Raw genomic sequence first — 20416 nt, 5'->3', positions numbered from 1 at the left:
CATAAATAAGGATGTACAATGAGTTCCACAGCGTGGTATTTAAGTCATACCACCTGGTAAATGTCAAGCGTTTTCTGAGCGCTTCCACGCACTCACTCTGGCAGCATAAGTATTTACAAAAGTCTCACTAAGGAGTATTTCGGGTTTTAGGCAGTTCCAAGTTCGAAGACAGCACGAACGTGTGCATGAAAGGACTCTTGGCGGTGTCACTGACACCCTTACCGCACCCGGGGAACACCACGTTGGTTCTGCTACGAGGTTCAGGTCAGCTCCAGGATAATCTGCGAGCGTATCTCCTCGCTGGCCGGGTTAAATGGTTTCCCGGTTCTCGCGCTGCGTCACTTCCTGTGCGCGCGCGTCGCCGTCCCACAGGCTGATGGGAGTTGTAGTTCTGTGGCGGCTGCGGTAGTCCCCCATTTCTCCCGCATCTCGCGGAACTGGTTCGCGGCCCGATCCCAACGGGCGGCGTCTTCCAGTAAGTATGTCGAGGGGGCAGAGGTCCGGTGAGTAATCGTGACACTTGCGTAGGAAACTATGAAAATGCAAGACGCCATCATTCCCAGCAATTGCATGAACACGCGAGCTGGTAGGGAGTGTTCAAGTTGGAACTGAGAGAATAGGTTTTGAATGTTTCTGATTCTGGCTGGAGTTGGGTATGCCAAAGCTCTTTGTGTGTCTATGGTAGCTCCTAGATAGTCTTGAGACATGGATGGTTGGAGATGGGATTTGGCATGATTTACTGTAAATCCTAGTTGGTGAAGGAGTTGCACCATTTTCTGTGTGAGGCGCAAACAGCTGTTGTGTGAACTGGCCTCTACAAGCCACTCGTCTAAAAATGGGAACAGGTGAACCTGTTGTCTTCTCAGGTGGGCTGCGACCACAGCCAAACATTTTGTGAAAACCCTGGGAGTGGTTGTCACTACGAAGGGAAGGACTTTGAACTGAACATGTTGGCCTGCTACCACAAACCTGAGATATTTGCGGTGCACAGGATGTATTGGAATATGAAAGTAAGCGTCCTTTAAATCTAGAATGGATAGAAAGTTGCCTTACTGAAGGAGAGGAAGCACTTGTTGGAGTGTGACCATATGGAAGTGATCCGACTGAACGTATAGATTTAGTTCTCTGCAGTCCAATATAGGCCTGAGAGAACTGTCCTTTTTGGGAATTAGAAAGTAAAGGGAGTACACTCCTGTTTCTTGAAATTGTAAAGGGACTGGTTCTATTGTCCCCTTTTGTAACAGAGAAAGAACCTCTTGCTTTAGAAGGGTGAGATGTTCTTGTGACATGAGGTGCGACCTTGCAGGAATATTCGGTGGCGTGCTTGTAAGCAGCAGGCAATAACCAGATTGGATCATTTGTAGAACCCATTTGTCTGGTGTAATCGTATTCCAAATGGGTAGAAATTGTGAAAAGCGTCCCACGATAGGAGTAGAATGATCTGTGGTATGGTAAATAAGTCACTGCTTGTTGTTTGCAGGGGAGTTTCTTGTTGAATTGCCTCTGCCTCTTCCCTTGCCATTATTTCCTCTATATCCTCCTCTAAAATAGCCTCTTGAAGAGGGCGATTGATTGAGGAGGGATTCTCTGTAGATACAGTTTTGGAGCCGACCCCTGTAGAATGAGCGACAAAAGGAACCCCTGATAGAAGCGGATTGCAAAGGTCCCATTGATTTAGCAACTTTGGTATCTTTTTTCATCTTTTCCAGTGATGCATCTACCGCTGGGCCAAAAAGATGTTCTTTATCAAAAGGCTTGTACCTCAGGCTTGAAACCTGAAATCCTTAACCAAGCATGTCTGCGGAGTAACACACAAGTGTTTACTGCCCGAGCTGCTGTACCTGCCTGATCTATTGCACATCTGATAGAGGTATTAGTTTGCCTTCTTGGATGAGGTCTCTGGCTTTAGTCTTATGCTCATTTGGAAGGAATTCAATGAGCTTTTCGAGTTTGTCATAATGAGCTTTATCATACCTTGCCAACAATGCTTAGGCATTGGCAAAGCACCAATTGTTAGCTGCTTGCGAGGCTATTCTTTTTCCCGAAACATCTAACAATTTGGATTCCTTATCAAGAGGAGGGCCATCTCCTGTTTAGGAGTGAGCTCTCTTACGAGCATTGGAAACGACCAGAGAGTCTAAGAGTAACTGCCCTTTGATATACAAAAGGTCATTAGGTGCAGCTTTATATTTGTTCTCTACCCCGGGAGTGATGATCCTAGCTCTTACAGGGTCTTTCAAGATATCCTCAGTGTGTTTGAGCATTGCCTTTAGCATTGATAATGTTTGTGTAGCCCTTTGAGACGAACTTAGTGTCTCTAACAAAAAATCATCTTCTAAACTCTCCTTATGAAGCTCTACTCCGTGATATTGTGCAGCCCTATTAAGGAGCTCAATGTACTCAATGATATCATCTGGAGGCGAAGGCCTGGATGGATATAACTCAGGATCATTATCTTGAGGGACATTGTAATTATCCCATGGATCAGGATCCTGTGGTGCATCCTGTGGTATAAAGTTATCTATATCCCCATCCCCTGTATCCTGTGGGTCAGGTGATGTTGATGTAAGGGAATGTGTCGGTGTAATAAGCAGTTCTTCATGAATAGGTGAAGAAGGTGCAATATAAGGAGGAGAAGGGTTAATGTCCACATTTTTTTTAAGGGTATGTGGTAATCCTCTGGTAAGCCCATTTTCCTCTTTTCAGGAAGATTAGCGTGAATAGGACCAGTTTCAGGATTAATCACGGTTGCCTTCTGTTTCGGATCCGGTGAATTTTCGATCCGAGGCTCTTTTTTTGCCGTACTTTCTTTAGATGTCAGTTTCAGCTCCGAAGTTTTCGGTACCGAAGATTTCAGTTTCCACAACGGTGGCACAGAAACCAGAAGGTGTTTTGGTTTCGATGCCGAAGATTTCGGGTCGCCTTGGCATGGGGACGAGTGGAGCCCGTGCCGGAAGGCTGTTTATGTTTCATCACCGAGCCCAAAGGTGGGGTGCTCGAAACCTTGTCTTGGTGCCGACCTTGGCCAGAAGGCAGAGGAGGGACCGGAGCATTTTTCTTATAAAAGGAGATGGTATGGGAACGAAGTCTCTTTACTCACGGTCCATTGCCCCGGTGTGAGGTCTTTGGCATCGGAGTCAGCGTCGCATACGGAGACTGGCTCTTCGCCCATTTCGGCTTCCTGCACTTGCGATTCATGGTGTTCGGACTCTTCTTCGGGGAGGTACAGCGCAGAGCCGCTTTGCTGGTACATTTCATGAAGTCGAGCCAGACGATCACAGAGGGTTTTCTTCGACCGAAACGCGTCGCAGTCTTTCTCGTCATTTTCCAGGGATATGCAAAGGTTGCACACATCGTGCAAGTCGGTGCGCGGCAACTTAGTGCGACACCCAGGACATAACTCGAATGGAGTCCGTTCCATCAGCTGCAACCGATCCTGGCACAGGTAGGCCCAGCGACCCTCCACGAATCTTCCAATCTAAGGTTTTCAAGAGCAAATGATACACGGAGAATGGGAAACGCGATTGATAAACAATACCGTTGAGGTTAATGGATTGCGCATCGAAGGGGGCCCAAAGAAACGGTGCAGAACCAGAGCGCAACAATTCGCATCCGAAACAGATGGCGGAAGAAAAACAATCTTAACAATGGAGTTGATGCCCATGCGCACAATCACCGAAAGGAGGAGTAAACTACCTTGTGACTGGAAAGACTTCTTCGAAGAAAAACAAAGTGCAAACTTCCGGACCCAACACTAGATGGCGATCTATGCAAAAGCATATGATCTACAGCTCATATGCCTCGAACATATAATTTACAACAACTTATTCTGAAAGGAAGTGTTCTTATCAAAAAATCATTCAATTAAAAACTCAAATCAGCAAATATTTTTGTTTGGAATATGAACTTCTTGTACAAGTAAAACAATTGGTTGGTTTAGTGCGATGTCTCAACTGCCTGTGTTTTCTATTTACATTTCAATTACACTAAGATGGTCTCAGTATACACTATCCGCTCGACCTCAAGTGACTCTGACGTACACTATCAGGCACGGACCAGTTTATATCAATAAAGACATGTTCTACTCAAAAAAAGGGAAGCTGAAGAACAAAGGGGACAGGTGAGCTACAAAGGGGCTTTACAAGGTATAAAGGGGTATAGTGCTCAAGAGTGGCAGGGGTACAAAGTCGTGGGATGTGTGGCTTGTATGGTAGGTCAGAGATATCGTTTGGGAGTTCACCGGAACAGATCAGAGATTGGATTATATTTCGCAACCATAACTGCCACTTTGCGTTTTTAGAGATATCTTTTTAAAACCTGCATTAAGTTTATACACACACATTTATATATATATATATATATATATATATATATATATATATAAATCTATATCTCAAGACTAACCAGGACTTCACTTTAACTGTCTTTTTCTGTTAATTTAAACTTGTTTGATTATATACTACATCCAACTTCTCAACCTCCTCAGCAGATTTGCATGAAACTTAAAAGCTAAGTAAGCGAAGTGTCTGCCAAGTTTTAAACTCTGCCAAAGCGGTTCCCAAGTCGATGATTTGTTACCACCCGTTCACTTGGCACCCCTCACCATTGCTAGAGTCTCATGAAACCTGGGTTTCCAACACTGGGCTTCGCTAACTAACGGCCTGACAAATGTCATCAACATTTATTAAACACCACCAAGGTGATGAGCACATAAAACATATCTCGCCTCCCCTTTTAATTCTCTCCATCCTTTTTTTACTTGCGGAATCTGGCTATACCTCAGAAAACAACACTTGCTAAATCATTAATAAATTTAATGTGGATTTGTCGAAAGGCACCCGTTATTAGCGAATTAAAACTATTTGACCCCTTCCTTTTAACTGTGCGCCCCCTTGGCACAGCCACATTCATTTGAAAATACCAAGTGTAGGCTGAAGATGCCAAGGGGCTGCCAAATTTTGCACAAATCTGTAAACGGCGCTAAACTTCCAGGCAAACCAAGATAAACTACTTTTATGGTGTGAAGAGCTAACCCTCTTTAGGCCGTTTGAAGCCCGCAAAACACATTTTCAATAACACACATTTCTGAAAAGAAAAACTACTGCACAGCCTTACGCTAAAAAAGGCACAGCTCTGAGTGAAATTCTACTTTCATGCCCAGTTTTGCATCACTCTGTTCAGCAGTTGTGAGCAAAGATTCTTGTGAGAGTTACAAAATAAAGAAATAGATGGCCCTTCAGAATATATATGTATGTATCACTCAGTCACAGAGCGAGTGTCCTGGGTCCCACACCGGCTGTGTATGGCCAAAGGCTGTGTGCAATGGGGTTCACTATCCCGGGCTGGGTTGGACGTGCCCATGCGAGCGGAAAGTTAGATACAGAAACTCACTGAAAAAACAGATTAGCTAGGGTTCAGCAAAAAAAATAAAAATAAAAGCACTGTTATTCTTAATTATGACCTGCCGCCCACGCACCTCATAACGGACACGCTCACCATGTTTTTTGCTCTTCATAGACACCATTTTTGTCATGTCTTCGGCAGAGGTGTGTACTGAACACTGCTGTGTGCTGCATACTATAACTTCGAATGTTGGTGTTTTTTCATTATTTTGTTTGCCGAGTCAGAACTAAACTTATAGTGTAGTGCGTGTTGTTTTTTGGGGCAGGGGGTGTCCCAGTGTAGTGGTCTTGTTGTTGTGACTCCGGTTACTGTGACAAACAGCCGCAGAGAGAGGGAGAACCTGTTTTGCTGCAGTCATTGCCTGTGAAACTTGATCATTTCATGTGTAACGTGGTCACCGCCCGGGCAACGTGGTCTCCGCCCGGGCAACGTGGTCTCCGCCCGGGCAACGTGGTCTCCGCCCGGGCAACTTGGTCACGGCCTGCGCCACTTGGTCACGGCCTGCGCCACTTGGTCACGGCCTGCGCCACTTGGTCACGGCCTGCGCAACTTGGTCACGGCCTGCGCAACTTGGTCACGGCCTGCGCAACTTGGTCACGGCCTGCGCAACTTGGTCACGGCCTGCGCAACTTGGTCACACGGCCTGCGCAACTTGGTCACACGGCCTGCGCAACTTGGTCACGGCCTGCGCAACTTGGTCACGGCCTGCGCAACTTGGTCACGGCCTGCGCAACTTGGTCACGGCCTGCGCAACTTGGTCACGGCCTGCGCAACTTGGTCACGGCCTGCGCAACTTGGTCACGGCCTGCGCAACTTGGTCACGGCCTGCGCAACTTGGTCACGGCCTGCGCAACTTGGTCACGGCCTGCGCAACTTGGTCACGGCCTGCGCAACTTGGTCACGGCCTGCGCAACTTGGTCACGGCCTGCGCAACTTGGTCACGGCCTGCGCAACTTGGTCACGGCCTGCGCAACTTGGTCACGGCCTGCGCAACTTGGTCACGGCCTGCGCAACTTGGTGAAGAGGCTTGGCTAGCAGCTCTCAGCAGTGGTGTGGAGCTTTAAGCCTTCACTAGGCTGATCTGGGTCTCCCGACTATCATTTTATATGCTGTGTGTTATCTCTTTACTTGTTAGTATATCTGGGGTGGGGGTTCACCTTCTCTTCTTACCAGAAAGTACAAATGAATTGATTGCTTTACATAAGTGTACCCTACCTCTAGCAATTTTCACCACAGAAAAAAGCTGCTGGGAGAAGATGAAAGAACGAGCGGGGGAAGAAGTGTGAAAAGAGAGTGGTAAGCGACAGAAGAATGAATAGGTGTAATGAGGAATGGAAAAGTGAAACAATGGAGATATAGAAAAGGGAAAGATGGGGAGGAGTGAGAGACATACGAAGATGGCGGCGATAGATGAGAAAGCAAACCATGAATGACAGGCGAGAGAGCAGCAAGCTTGAGAAACAAGAGGAAGAGATAGCAACCTCACCCCAGAAGCTTGACATGGTCCAACTGGTGACTTGGCGGCATTCGACAGGTGCTGAACAGAATGATTTTGCGCCCATACTTGTCATCACCTGGGAACAGAAGAGGTCGAGAAATCACAACTGTTGTCCCATGGCGATCTGTTTCAGGCATGGGAACATGCGTCACAAGGGCCACACCTCAGACATGACCAGTTCAGTACAGCAGAGTCAAAGGCAGTTGCAAACACTGATAAACAGAAGGATTTCTGAACACGGTTTGAAACAAATGCAGAACGCTTACTATACAGATGAACTCCAGTGCCTAGGAGCACCGCTGGTGGCATGTGGTGATTTACAATGACCATCCCGCAGCCAGTTTTATTAGTAACCAGTGAGCACGTTATGACGGGTTCCCATTTTGTGTAACTATCTCAGGAGTGGGGAGTTGGTGTGAATGAAGGGAAGCTAAAACAAAGTGGTCACGTGCCCTTGCAAGGCAACGGAGACCATGGAGGGGCTTGCTGATGCACTGTACTGTATTCTAAACCACAAAAAGCTTACTTAACAGATGTACTCCAACGTCTGGGATTTACAGGCCTTTTTAGGCCTCGCCTGGCGTGGGCTGCGCACATGCGCAGTCTCACTGGCGAGATTTAATGACTTAGGGTATTTTCTGTAAAGGGCATTAAGCCCCGCCCCTCTTTTCCATTGGCCGGCGTCACTGTTTATGCTAAACGGCGGCCAGCCATTGGAAAAGAGTTCCTTGTGACGTTTTTGTTCGGCTTTTTCGGCCGTCCCATTTGGACGACCTCGCCTGCTTTGCGTGCGTCGCAAAAGGTTTCCTATCTTTATGGGGCCATGTGTTTGAAACACATGGCCCCATAAAGACAAGAGATACGGCTGCAGCACGGTCCTCCTTTCACTGTCGTTTGTTAGTGCCTCATATTGTCGATGGGTGTGTTGCCAGCGCTGTGTCAGTGTGCGTTGCAGTACGTGCTCTACGTTGTAGTGTCAGCATTGTGCGCGTGTTGCTCTGCTGTGTATCTTGGGGCCATAGATTTAGTTGTTATTTTTCTGGACGTCGTTGCCGGTGCTGTGTTTATACTAGCAGCTGGAGGGTGCGCGTGTTTTCGACGCGGGAGGACAGGCACGTCACGGTGAGTTTAAAGGCGGAGTGTTGCCAGAGCCTGCAGAGACGGGACATTCTGTGGTGACAGAGAAAGGCATGCGGGTCTCGCGACTCAGCCGGGCCAATGACGTGTCTTCTATGTGGGGGGCTAAGCTGTAGGATAAGTGGAGTTTCTGCAAAGAAGGGATGATCTTTGCACCAACGGTAACTGTAGAGTGACGTCACAGCTGGGGTCCTCCTTTCATTTTCGCGCTTGCTAACCCTCTGGCATTGTCTAACCCTGTGACTTGTTCTGACTTAAGTAACGCCATATTTGGATGAGCTGTGCGTCTGTAAGTGACAGGTGACCAATGCCCGAAGGAGCATTCATGGTAGTTAAGGGGAAGAGTAATTAAAATCCATTGGTAGTCAGGACAACGCTTCCTGCTCGCGCACACCCCTCCGTTTGCTCGCGCACTTTGTTCTGCCTTTAAAAGGCAAGGATATCAGGTTTCCGCCACACAGCTCTATCTACCCTGCCTGCCTTGGAGGAAGAATGGCATGGCAGCCAATAGAAACACTGTTTACGGCTGGAAGGAATCGGGTCTGGGCTGTGGTTTCCAACCGTTTGTTTTCTTTTCTCATACGGAGGTGCTCAAAACAAAACTCAGCCACTCAGCTTCTTCAAAAGAAAATTTGATTGAGAGGGATTCACTTGCACCATGGATTTTTATCATATTTACATTTCATAAAATGTGTTTCATGCTAGCTATTATGGATATTTCCAAGCTCAACACCCTGATAGAACACCCCCATTTGCAGCCGCGGTCGGTAGTAGGAGTAACTGCAGGGCGGTGACGTGGGGTGGGGGAGGGGCAGGGTGGGGGTAGTAAACTATGGATTACGGAGGTTTACAGGTAAGTCAACATATAAATTATTAAAACTAATTTCGTTGCGTGCACTGCATCGCATTTGGGGATGCAGTGCACGCAACGAAATTCTTTTTATTAATTTATATGTTAACTTACCTGTAAACCTCCGTAATCCATAGTTTACTACCCCCACCCTGCCCCTCCCCACGTCACCGCCCTGCAGTTACTCCTACTACTGACCGCGGCTGCCCATTTGTGAACAATTATTTAGTTCCTCTTGCTCTCGGCTCTCTCCAGTCAGCGAGCCACCAGGGGAAACCATTATAGACCGCAGTAAGGCGTGTTCCTCATTTGATTAAAAGCTCGGCAACATGTCTGCAGCATATATGCAAACATTTTCCTGCCATATTCTCAATTCCCTTCTCGGCATAGACTTCTCTAGTTCTCGGGCCGCAGTCAAAAGGTTATTTCTGGATTTTGTTGCCATTTTTTTTATTTAAGCCATTGATATTCTGCTCACCTGTTGTAATCTGAAGTGTGTGGTGTGCAGGGGGCACAGGTAGATTACCTGCGAGTGCACCCCTTTATGTGGTGCTTTGTATAGAAAAATAGAAGTGCCGGTACTCACTATTTAGAGTAGGTACTCTCCTTTTGAAACTGGACAGTATCTGACGATTTAAAGCACTGCCTTTGTGAAGTCTTTCAAAGAGAACACGCACACCCTGGATCGGCCCCGTGTTGGCGCACCAGATTTGAAGACAAAACTTTTTCTCACGCAACATTAAGAGCGCCATTAGTTTCTATTTCCCCTCCTTTTGCACAGTGGTGACCGACCATCACTCTGCATAAGTTTTATTACCCTACACTGTGAACTATTTGTTAATGTCTGGAAGTCTGGATATTAAGGTGGGGGCATATGGAACATTCTGTTCAGTCTTCTAATTTTGAGCTCTCGCCTAAAGACACTTTTTATCTTTGTGACCCTCTTATCTGTGTGTGTTGTCGTAGACGTACTGTTTACAAAACCAATGGCCTATGGTCAACCCTTGGTTATCATTAGTTGGATTTGCTGTCAGCCTCATTTGGTTGCTTCTTATCACATTACACTCCCCCTGTTCTCTGTTTATCCCTCCGTTTGAGCATAGCTCTTTTGACTATCCTTTCGATTGGATGACTTTTATTTTTCCATAGTCTCACATCAGGGAACTGAGTTTTTAGGACTCGCCTATTACACAATGCAAGCTGTCTGGCTGCTTAAGACCTTTTGTGTGCTTACTGAAATACTTACAGTGGGTTTGCAGCTCACCCATTTCTTACAATTGGTCGACTTTATTGTCACTCTCATTTGCGTGCTTCTTATCTTTTTTATTAAATTGCTTGGCTTCATTTTCTTGTGCTTTCTCCCCCTAGTCTATAGATTCTATCATTCTTTTGATTGGTTGACTTGTATCCTTCCACTACTCACTTTTTAGAAACAACTTTTTTTTGTTGGTTAAGCACTCTATGACAGTGCATGTGTTTTACAGGTTTCTTCCTCGTGTGCTTCTCCCCCACACACCTGTCTCCACACTTTGTGTTGCTGTTTCCCTCATGTGCTGCTAGCCCACTCACTTTTGTATGCTTCTCAACCAGGGGAGAGGATGTGGCCTTACGGCTAGAGCGTTCGACCTTGAAGCTAGGGAACCAGGTTCGAGTCTCTGCAACAATGCTTAACATCCTGTGATTCTGGTCAAATCACTTAATCTCCTCGTCCCTAACAAACAAGCATTGGCATAACCAATAGGTCTCGCTTTTGGGACCTTAGAAGTATTTAGTTAAGCAGCACTACATTCTTGGTGCAACAACACCAACTGTTGCATGGCTAAATACTTTTAAGGTCCCAAAGGTGAGACCTATTGGCTATGCCAATGCTTGTTTATTACAGTCGGAGAAGCACAGGGCCAGCAGCCTCTGGGGCACGGGAGGGAGCAAACAACAGCGTGAGGAGGGTGATTGGGGGACAGGATAATAAACAAGCATTTGAAATGCAATATGTCTCACAGTTGTGAGAGTTTGAGCTATTGGCATTGTAAATGGCAATGGCTTTTATTTACGTGTTGGTTTTTAAAACATAAATAAAAGGCATTGTCATTTACAATGCCGATCGCTTAATCTCTCGTAAATGCGAGACCTACTGCATTGCAAATGCTTGTTATTGTATCCATCAACAAAGCAAACGCAGACTTCCATGAAAACTATTTTAATACATATCTTTCTCCAACCCAATGTGGGCAAAGCCCTTCAGCAATTAATCAAATGTAAGCATTTAAAACGCTGATGGCAATGCCATGGGGTTAGTTCACACCACTCTCTGATCATTTGCCTAGGGATACCAGACCCACGGCCTGCACCTTACGAACATTCACAACACACCATGTAATTTCAGAGGCATCAGCAAGTGTGAATACATACAGGAGAGAGAAATATGCAGGTGGCAGTGAGTCAATATAACCCAGCTTTAAGCTCAAAGGCAGCTTGCTCTTCATCTATACAATGGTAGAGATCACCATGCCTGAAGGTGCTGAACATCTCAATGTATCACAAACAACGGCTCCATAAAATGCACTAATATTGTGCTTTAAAGTTCTGCCATGGGCACAAATGAAAGGTCTGAAGTATAGTACCCCTTTCTAATGTTCAATTAGAAAAATTCAGTGAGCACTGCAAGTTCAAGGTCAAATGTACAATTTTAAATCTTAAGAGGTGTCTTTGTCTGTTATATGTGTGTGTGTGTGTGTGTGTGTGTATAAAAAGGGAGCCACTTAATACCCCTAAAAAATGACTTTGTACACGCTTATGGGAAACAGAAAGAAAATTTCATTTACTTCATTAGATTCAAAATTGCAGACAGCTGCTGTAATTATCGGTTCTCAAACTGTACTAAGAGACTAAACAAGTAATTTTTTGACGATGGCAAAAAGCTAAAATACATTTTTACTGAATCCTAGGAAACTACTGCCATTAATTGAAGTAACCCGAGTTTCGCAACGGTGTATTCTGATCTTGCATATGTGTGGGCGTTGATTTCTTTTTTTCTCCCCATTCTAAACCACTATTTGTCTGTGTACATGTAAAATGAATTCGGCAATGAGGCTCTTTTTTAGAAAGCTTGCAGACTGGAGTAAGAAGGCTTCTCCTTAGCAGCAGAACATAATTGAAAGAACTCTTGAAATAAATGTAAATGGATGCTTTCCCCCTAAAGTAGGAATTTCCCATAGAGTGCTCGTAATGGACGTGATCTTGTCAATCACACCATGCAAGCATTGCCCAACTGATTCTGATGGAACTAAGTGGACAATATACTTATAGGAGACCACCTTACCCAGTTTATGTCTAGCATCCTCCTGGCGGAAGGCAAACAAGGTGCTCTTGCAACGGCCCTCGGACAAATTACTAACCACTATTCCTGAATCAAACATAGGTTTAAGCAGCTGCAGGGTAGTCTGCAATCTTTGCCGTCTCCACACTTTTGTCCTCCGGTTAGACCTGTCAGCCCTTTGGGTGGTCCCTCCTCATCATTATTTATTTTGTCCCACTTCTGCCTCAATCCCCGTTATAATTTTTCCTTTTTGGGAACCACCAGACTTTTTAGTGTTGATGCATGGTCAGGGAGCCATTTTCCCTACCCCTGGAACTTCTGTCTGAGGGCCTGTGACACAAAATGGTGGCCATCCATTGTCACCTGTGACATAACTAGAACCTTCTGGAACATTCTAGAATCCTGTGATAGTGGGAGGCAGTTTAGAATGTTGGGAGGCCATCTCAGGTTGGCAGTTGGCAACTGACTGGAGAAGAGAGAGGACAGAGATAGAAGGAGGTCGGAGTAAGGCAGCAGAGGTGGAAACCAGTGCTTGGAGTGGGGTCCAGAAACCCACCCTTGATGCTAGTCCCTACTGACCAAGCCCAGCCTAAAGCCCTGTGTGGGACCAAGACCAGAAGAACCATCTTAAGGAACTGAACATTTGGAACAGGCCTTAAAGAGGAAAAACAGCAAGCTCCTGACCTGTTCAGCAGTGTCCTCCTGGAGTCCTGACGTCGAGAAGCCTGGAGACCTGGGGCCTGAGGTAAAGAAGCGGCGCTGACAGAAAGCAGACGTCGTACCCGGAGCCACCAGAGGTCGAGTGAGGGCGCCGACGGAGGTCGCGGAGAGGCGCCGGAGGTCGAGTAGAGAGTCACCCGAGGTCGAGGTGAGGCGTCGACGGGGGAGTGAAGTCCGCCCACCGGAGTCGCCGGAAACGGAGGTGAAGCGCGACGGAGGTCGGGAGTGGAGATCGCACTCCGGAGACACCCGGAAGCGGGGAGGCCGTGTCCCTGCGACGCCGGAAAGCGACATCGAGTCGAGACCGCCCAGCGACATCGAGCCGAGACCGCCCAGCGACATCGAGTCAAGGCCGCCCAGCGACATCGAGTCAAGGCCGCCCAGCGACATCGAGTCGAGGCCGCCCAGCGACATCGAGTCGAGGCCGCCCAGCGACATCGAGTCGAGGCCGCCCTGCGACATCGAGTCGAGGCCGCCCAACGACATCGATCCGGAGCCGCCTCACGGCGTCGACACGGTGCCGAGCGGAGCCGATCATCGTGAAAAGGACAGTAAGTGGTAGAGGGGGCGTCTGAGGCCCCGTGGAGCCCTAAAAGACCATCCTAGGGGTTAAAAGGGGTGTTAGGACCAGCCTGGGAGTGCCAGGGGTGAACTGAGACTGGTACAGCGACCTCCATAAAGGGCTGTGTAGTTTGGAGGGCCAGATCTTTAGGTTACCCTTGTTCTGCCTCAGCTTAGGCCCCAGCCTTGACCAATCTAGGTGGGACACCCCCATGCCATCCAAATGACCATAAGCTGTGTATGGGCAAAGTAAGACCAAGTGACCTCATGAAAATGATCTGATCTGTAATTGTCATTGATTGTTTTACCTTATTTATTGAAGGTGCTTTATTTATTGTCTTCCACTAATTTATTCTTGCACTGTATTTATTGTCTGACTGTATTTATTTGCCGTCTGTATTTCTTGCACATCTATTTATTCTTTGCTTAATGATGACCTGAACCTATTTGTTGAAATTCCAGAGTAGCATTGTTTATTTGACCTGATCTTTTAAAGGAATATCCTATTGTATTGTATTTATGATGTGAAGCCTGCAACTAAGAGAAAATAAGATAAAGACATATATATTTTCATCTTGACTTCCATAATTTTTACGGTGTAGTGTCGTTTTTGGAACGGATGAACGCATGGTTATTGTGAGGGTGTGACGTACGCTTAACACGGTGCCTGACCCCCAACCGCCCGAGCCAAGCTACCACTGTGCTGGGAACCTGGTGACTGCTAACCCGGTTGCCCGGTTTCCAACATAAAATTGGTGTTCAGCGGTGGGATAGAGCTGTGCTTGCGTCTACTCGACAATAACTTTGGGTAGTCCATAGGCCTACACCGGGAGTTTTCTCCAAGCGGACTTCCTGATTTTGAGTTTTGTTTTTTCCAAATTTACTTCTGGTGGTGGGAGGAGGTATTACAAAAGGTACCCCCCTGCATAGCTTCTGTAAGCAACTGTCTTCTATCCTGAGTGGGCAAAATGGAGTTTGTGTTGGAGGATGTGGAAACTTACACTGTGGCCCAACTCAGAGAGTTTTGTCAGCGGGAGGGGGTGTTTTGTCCCCAAGGTGCAAAGAAGGGTGAGCTCCAGACCAGCTTGAGGGCTTGGGGGGAGGCACGGCGAGAAAGTAAGGTTGAGAAGGAGGACAAGGATGGAGAGCCTGACAGCGAGGGGGCTGGTTTGTACTAACCTGAGGTGGGGAACCTATTAGCGGGGCCCAGAACACTTTCAAGGAAGGATAGCAGTGTCTCTAGCAACGGCTTATCAGAAGCAGAATTAACTGACCGGAGGGAGAAAAGACAGCTCACATGGGAATTGGCGAAGCTGGAGAAAGAAAAGGAGGAACGGAGGATGGCTCACGAGTTGAGGCTCAGGGAGATAGATCTCCAGATCCTACGGGTCGGGGCACACACTGTTCCTAATGGTGGCAGCGAAGGCAGAGAAATCACCAGGGAACCCAAACCCTATTTGCCAAAAGACATAGTAGCCAGCTATAGTGCGGGAGATGATATCGCCAAGTGGCTAGCAGCCTATGAGGTCTCTTTAAGAGCCCATGGGGTTCCAGAGAAATATTGGGGAGGGGGATTGTATAAATACATGCCTCCAGCTGGCAGGGATACATTATTGGCCCTGGAGCAGGATGAGAAAACCCACTACCCCACCATGAAAGTGGCGCTCGTGAGGAAGTTTGGACTAACACCCGAGAAGTACAGACAGAAGTTCCGGGGTAGCCACAAACTGGGCACACAGAATTGGGTGGATTTCCTGGACTATGCAAAGAAGGCATTAGAGGGTTGGATACAGGGCAGTGAGGTGAGGGACTACGAGGGGTTGTTTGATTTGATGTTGAAGGAACACCTGCTCGAAAAATGTTTCCCTGAACTGCGTCAACACCTGGTGGATAGCAAGCTGACCAATCCCCGGAAGCTTGCTGAGGAGGCGGACATTTGGGCTAGTACCCGGGTGTCCACAAGGGGGACTGGAGGGGACTCTCAAAAGACCGGACAAGGCGCCCCCAGAAGAAAGAGGGAGGGAAAAAGAAAACGGAGTTCTCTAAAGGCCCCCAAAATAGTTTCCAAGGGAAGGGAACGGGATTCACCCCTAGGGCTAACCCACCCAGAAACCCTAATCCTGGCCAGAGTCAGCAGCCAAGGGTTGTACATTGCTTCGAGTGCGGTGGTGTCGGACACTATAAGGGAGATGTGAAGTGCCCGAAAAGACCACCCCCTCCCATCGGAGGAAAGGCCCCCGGAGTAGCTAGTGTAGTGCTCGGGGAGGAGATGCCTTTAGATAAGGGAAGGGAGTGGGTGGGTGTCACTTTAGTGTCCCTGGGAGAACGGGAGATGGTTCCTAAGATCCAGGTGCCCGCAAATACCACAAAGTATGGGCAGTGGGTCACCATCAACGGCCAAAGAGGGGAGGCTCTGAGAGACACTGGAGCCAGTATGACTATGGTACGTAGCCAACTGGTGTCTCCAGAGCAGGTGATTCCCCATGTACTCCACCCTGCCGCGATGGCTGACGGCAGAATGGGCCACTATCCGGTGGCCGAGGTTCCATTTGAATGGGAAGGGGTTGCAGGGTTGCTTCGAGTTGCCGTAAGCCCTGCCGTGCCAGTTGATTGTCTGCTGGGGAATGACATGGAGCATAATGCTTGGAAGGAGGTGGAATACCGGACTCATGCTGAGATGCTGGGTACACCTGACTGGGCCTGTGTCAGCACAGGGTCTGCGACTACCCGGAGGGGGAGTTCGTATAGGCGGGAGCCTGGAACAAAGGCACAGCCGGCTGCCGACCAAGGGAAGAACCGAGGGCAGGAGGAGCCTGCCTCGGCATCCGCGCCCCGTGTGACGGATAGGCCACCGGAGGTGGTGGACCAGGAGTCCGCGGAGGGGGATGTTACCGAACTGGAGAACCTACCCATCCCGGCCGAGTGGCACGTGGAGGGAGGGCCGACCAGGGAGGAATTCTGCAAGGGCCAGAGGGAGTGTCCTACCCTTGAGGGACTGAGGCGACAGGCCGAAGCCCAGGCAGCAGGGAACGTTGAGGGGAACTACAATATTTACTGGGAGGATGGCCTCCTCTACAGTGAACCCAAGGCACCCATGCACGGATCGTCACGGGCCTTGGTTGTCCCTCAACGTTATCGAGCCTTCCTCCTGGAATTGGCTCATGAGATCCCCTTGGCAGGACGCCTGGGGCAAGACAAGACCTTTGCCCGGCTTGTCCCGCACTTTTATTGGCCTCAAATGAAAGTGTCGTCCGACACCTACTGCCGGACGTGTGTGTCTTGTCAAGCCAGTGGGAAAACAGGGGTGAAGCTGAAAGATCCCTTGGAACCACTTCCTGTCGTTAGCACCCCCTTTGAAAGGGTGGGCATCGACCTTGTGGGTCCGTTAGATCCGCCTACTACAGCTGGTCACAGGTTTATCCTGGTTCTGGTGGATCATGCCACACGGTACCCAGAGGCCATACCTCTGAGGACCATTACTGCACCTGTTGTGGCTAGGGCCCTGATGGGAATCTTTACCAGAGTGGGTTTTCCCAAGGAAGTTGTGTCTGACAGGGGGACCAACTTCATGTCAGCATACATGCGGGCGATGTGGAAGGAGTGTGGAGTGACCTACCGGTTCACCACTCCTTACCACCCCCAGACCAATGGTCTGGTGGAGAGGTTTAATAAAACCTTGAAAGGCATGATCAGAAGTCTGCCTGAAAGCCTGCGGAGGAAATGGGACATCCTCCTACCCTGTCTATTGTTTTCTTACAGGGAAGTGCCACAGAAGGGAGTGGGCTTCAGCCCCTTCGAGCTTTTGTATGGGCACCCTGTGCGTGGACCTCTCGGCCTGGTGAGAGACGGATGGGAAAGAACTCCCAGAAAGCTTCCCCAGGATGTGGTGAGCTACATGCTGGCCTTCCGGAGCCAAATGGCTAAGTTGTGGAAGCAAGCTTCTGACAACTTGGAAGCCAGCCAAGCAGTGATGAAGGCGTGGTATGACCACAATGCTCATCCGGTGGAGTTGGAGCCTGGCCAGAAGGTGTGGGTGATCGAACCAGGAGAGCTTAGCGCCCTCCAGGATCGCTGGTCAGGACCCTTTGAGGTGTTGGAGAAGAAGGGTAAGGCTACCTACTTGGTGGATCTGAAGACCCCTCGCCAGCCCCTACGGGTGCTGCATGCCAACCGCCTCAAACCCCACCATGAGAGGCCCGAAGTCATATTGCTGATGGTGACTGACGGAGCAGAGGACGTGGAAAGCGAGCCTCTCCCCGACTTATTTGCGTCTCAAGAGAAGGATGGGTTGGTGGAGGGAGTGATTCTCTCCCCGTCCCTAACTCCTGAACAGCAGGAGGACTGCCGCCAGGTCCTGGGGCAGTAATCTTCGTTGTTCTCCCTTGTTCCGTGTAGGACTCACCTGTGCGTCCATGACGTGGACACAGGAGACAGCCCACCTGTGAAGTCAAAGATCTACCGGATGACAGACAAGGTGAAGGCCAGCATTCACAGTGAAGTCACTAAGATGCTGGAGGTAGGTGTGATTGAACCTTCCAGCAGCCCCTGGTCCAGTCCGGTGGTACTAGTACCAAAAGCTGCACCACCGGGGGCCCAACCGGAACTGAGGTTCTGTGTGGACTACCGGGGACTGAACTCAGTAACCAAGACTGATGCTCATCCGATTCCGAGGGCGGATGAACTGATTGACCGGCTGGGAGCTGCCCAATATCTGAGTACCTTTGACCTTACTTCCGGGTACTGGCAGATCTCTCTGACTGATGGAGCTAAGGAAAGGTCAGCCTTCTCCACACCCAAGGGCCACTACCAGTTCTGCGTGATGCCCTTTGGGCTCAAGAACGCACCTGCCACGTTTCAGCGTCTGGTGAACCAGATCCTCACTGGAATGGAGAGTTTCTCTGCTGCTTATCTGGACGACATTGCCGTCTTCAGTAACAGCTGGGAGGATCACTTGCGTCACCTGCAAGCTGTTCTCCAGGCCCTGAAGCACGCTGGTTTAACGATCAAGGCCAGTAAATGCCAGATCGGGCAGGGGTCGGTAGTGTACCTTGGACACTTGGTGGGTAGGGGAGCGGTGCAACCCCTCCAGGCGAAAATCGAGGCTATCATGGCCTCGGAACCCCCCCAAGACTCAGACTGAGGTCCGAGCTTTTCTGGGCCTCACCGGATATTACCGCCGCTTCGTGAAGGGGTATGGTACCATTGTGGCCCCCCTCACGGAGCGTACGTCCAAGAAGCAACCTCGACGGGTAGTCTGGAAGGAGGCTTGTCAGCAGGACTTTGTGAAACTGAAGCAAGCCATGTGCGAGGCCCCGGTCTTGAGGGCCCCAGACTTTTCCAAGGAGTTCATTGTCCAGACGGATGCATCGGAACATGGCATTGGGGCAGTGTTATCGCAACTCAATGAAGAGGGTCTGGATCAACCGTGGTCTTCCTATCCCAGAGACTACTTCCCAGGGAACAGAAGTGGAGTGCAATAGAGCGTGAAGCCTTTGCAGTGGTATGGGCTCTGAAGAAGTTGCGGCCATACCTGTTTGGCTCGCACTTCCTAGTTCAGACCGACCACAGACCCCTTCGATGGCTGATGCAGATGAAGGGGGAGAATCCCAAGTTGCTAAGGTGGTCTATCTCCCTACAGGGAATGGACTTTCAGGTGGAACATCGGCCTGGAGTGGACCACGCCAATGCAGACGGTCTCTCAAGGTATTTCCGCCTTAGTGATGAGAACTCCCAAGGGGTTGGGTAGCTCTCCCCACTTTCAGCTGGGGGGGACGTGTGTTAGACCTGTCAGCCCTTTGGGTGGTCCCTCCTCATCATTATTTATTTTGTCCCACTTCTGCCTCAATCCCTGTTATAATTTTTCCTTTTTGGGAACCACCAGACTTTTTAGTGTTGATGCAGGGTCAGGGAGCCATTTTCCCTACCCCTGGAACTTCTGTCTGAGGGCCTGTGACACAAAATGGTGGCCATCCATTGTCACCTGTGACATAACTAGAACCTTCTGGAACATTCTAGAATCCTGTGATAGTGGGAGGCAGTTTAGAATGTTGGGAGGCCATCTCAGGTTGGCAGTTGGCAACTGACTGGAGAAGAGAGAGAGGACAGAGATAGAAGGAGGTCGGAGTAAGGCAGCAGAGGTGGAAACCAGTGCTTGGAGTGGGGTCCAGAAACCCACCCTTGATGCTAGTCCCTACTGACCAAGCCCAGCCTAAAGCCCTGTGTGGGACCAAGACCAGAAGAACCATCTTAAGGAACTGAACATTTGGAACAGGCCTTAAAGAGGAAGAACAGCAAGCTCCTGACCTGTTCAGCAGTGTCCTCCTGGAGTCCTGACGTCGAGAAGCCTGGAGACCTGGGGCCTGAGGTAAAGAAGCGGCGCTGACAGAAAGCAGACGTCGTACCCGGAGCCGCCAGAGGTCGAGTGAGGGTGCCGACGGAGGTCGTGGAGAGGCACCGGAGGTCGAGTAGGGAGTCATCAGAGGTCGAGTGAGGGCGCCGACGGAGGTCGTGGAGAGGCGCCGGAGGTCGAGTAGAGAGTCACCCGAGGTCGAGGTGAGGCGTCGACGGGGGAGTGAAGTCCGCCCACCGGAGTCGCCGGAAACGGAGGTGAAGCGCGACGGAGGTCAGGAGTGGAGATCGCACTCCGGAGACACCCGGAAGCAGGGAGACCGTGTCCCTGCGACGCCGGAAAGCGACATTGAGCCGAGACCGCCCAGCGACATCGAGCCGAGGCCGCCCAGCGACATCGAGCCGAGGCCGCCCAGCGACATCGAGCCGAGGCCGCCCAGCGACATCGAGCCGAGGCCGCCCAGCGACATCGAGCCGAGGCCGCCCAGCGACATCGAGCCGAGGCCGCCCAGCGACATCGAGCCGAGGCCGCCCAGCGACATCGAGCCGAGGCCGCCCAGCGACATCGAGCCGAGGCCGCCCA

At 49.5% G+C, this 20416-nt stretch overlaps 1 protein-coding gene across 1 annotated transcript in view; it reads right to left on the bottom strand.

Moving 5' to 3' along the window:
• The window catches only part of ARHGAP1 (Rho GTPase activating protein 1), a 246482-nt gene that overhangs the window by 99147 nt on the left and 126919 nt on the right, over nt 1-20416 (bottom strand). Inside the window, exon 4 of the mRNA XM_085646663.1 lies at nt 6890-6977. Coding sequence (XP_085502789.1) covers nt 6890-6977 — 88 coding nt within the window. The remainder of the gene's footprint in view (nt 1-6889; nt 6978-20416) is intronic.

This window comes from Triturus cristatus, chromosome 3_1 (genome assembly GCF_964204655.1).
Source record: "Triturus cristatus chromosome 3_1, aTriCri1.1, whole genome shotgun sequence".
Lineage (NCBI taxonomy): Eukaryota > Metazoa > Chordata > Amphibia > Caudata > Salamandridae > Triturus > Triturus cristatus.
The sequence above is the reverse complement of the archived record's forward strand: the minus strand, read 5'-3'. Positions and strand labels throughout refer to the sequence as shown.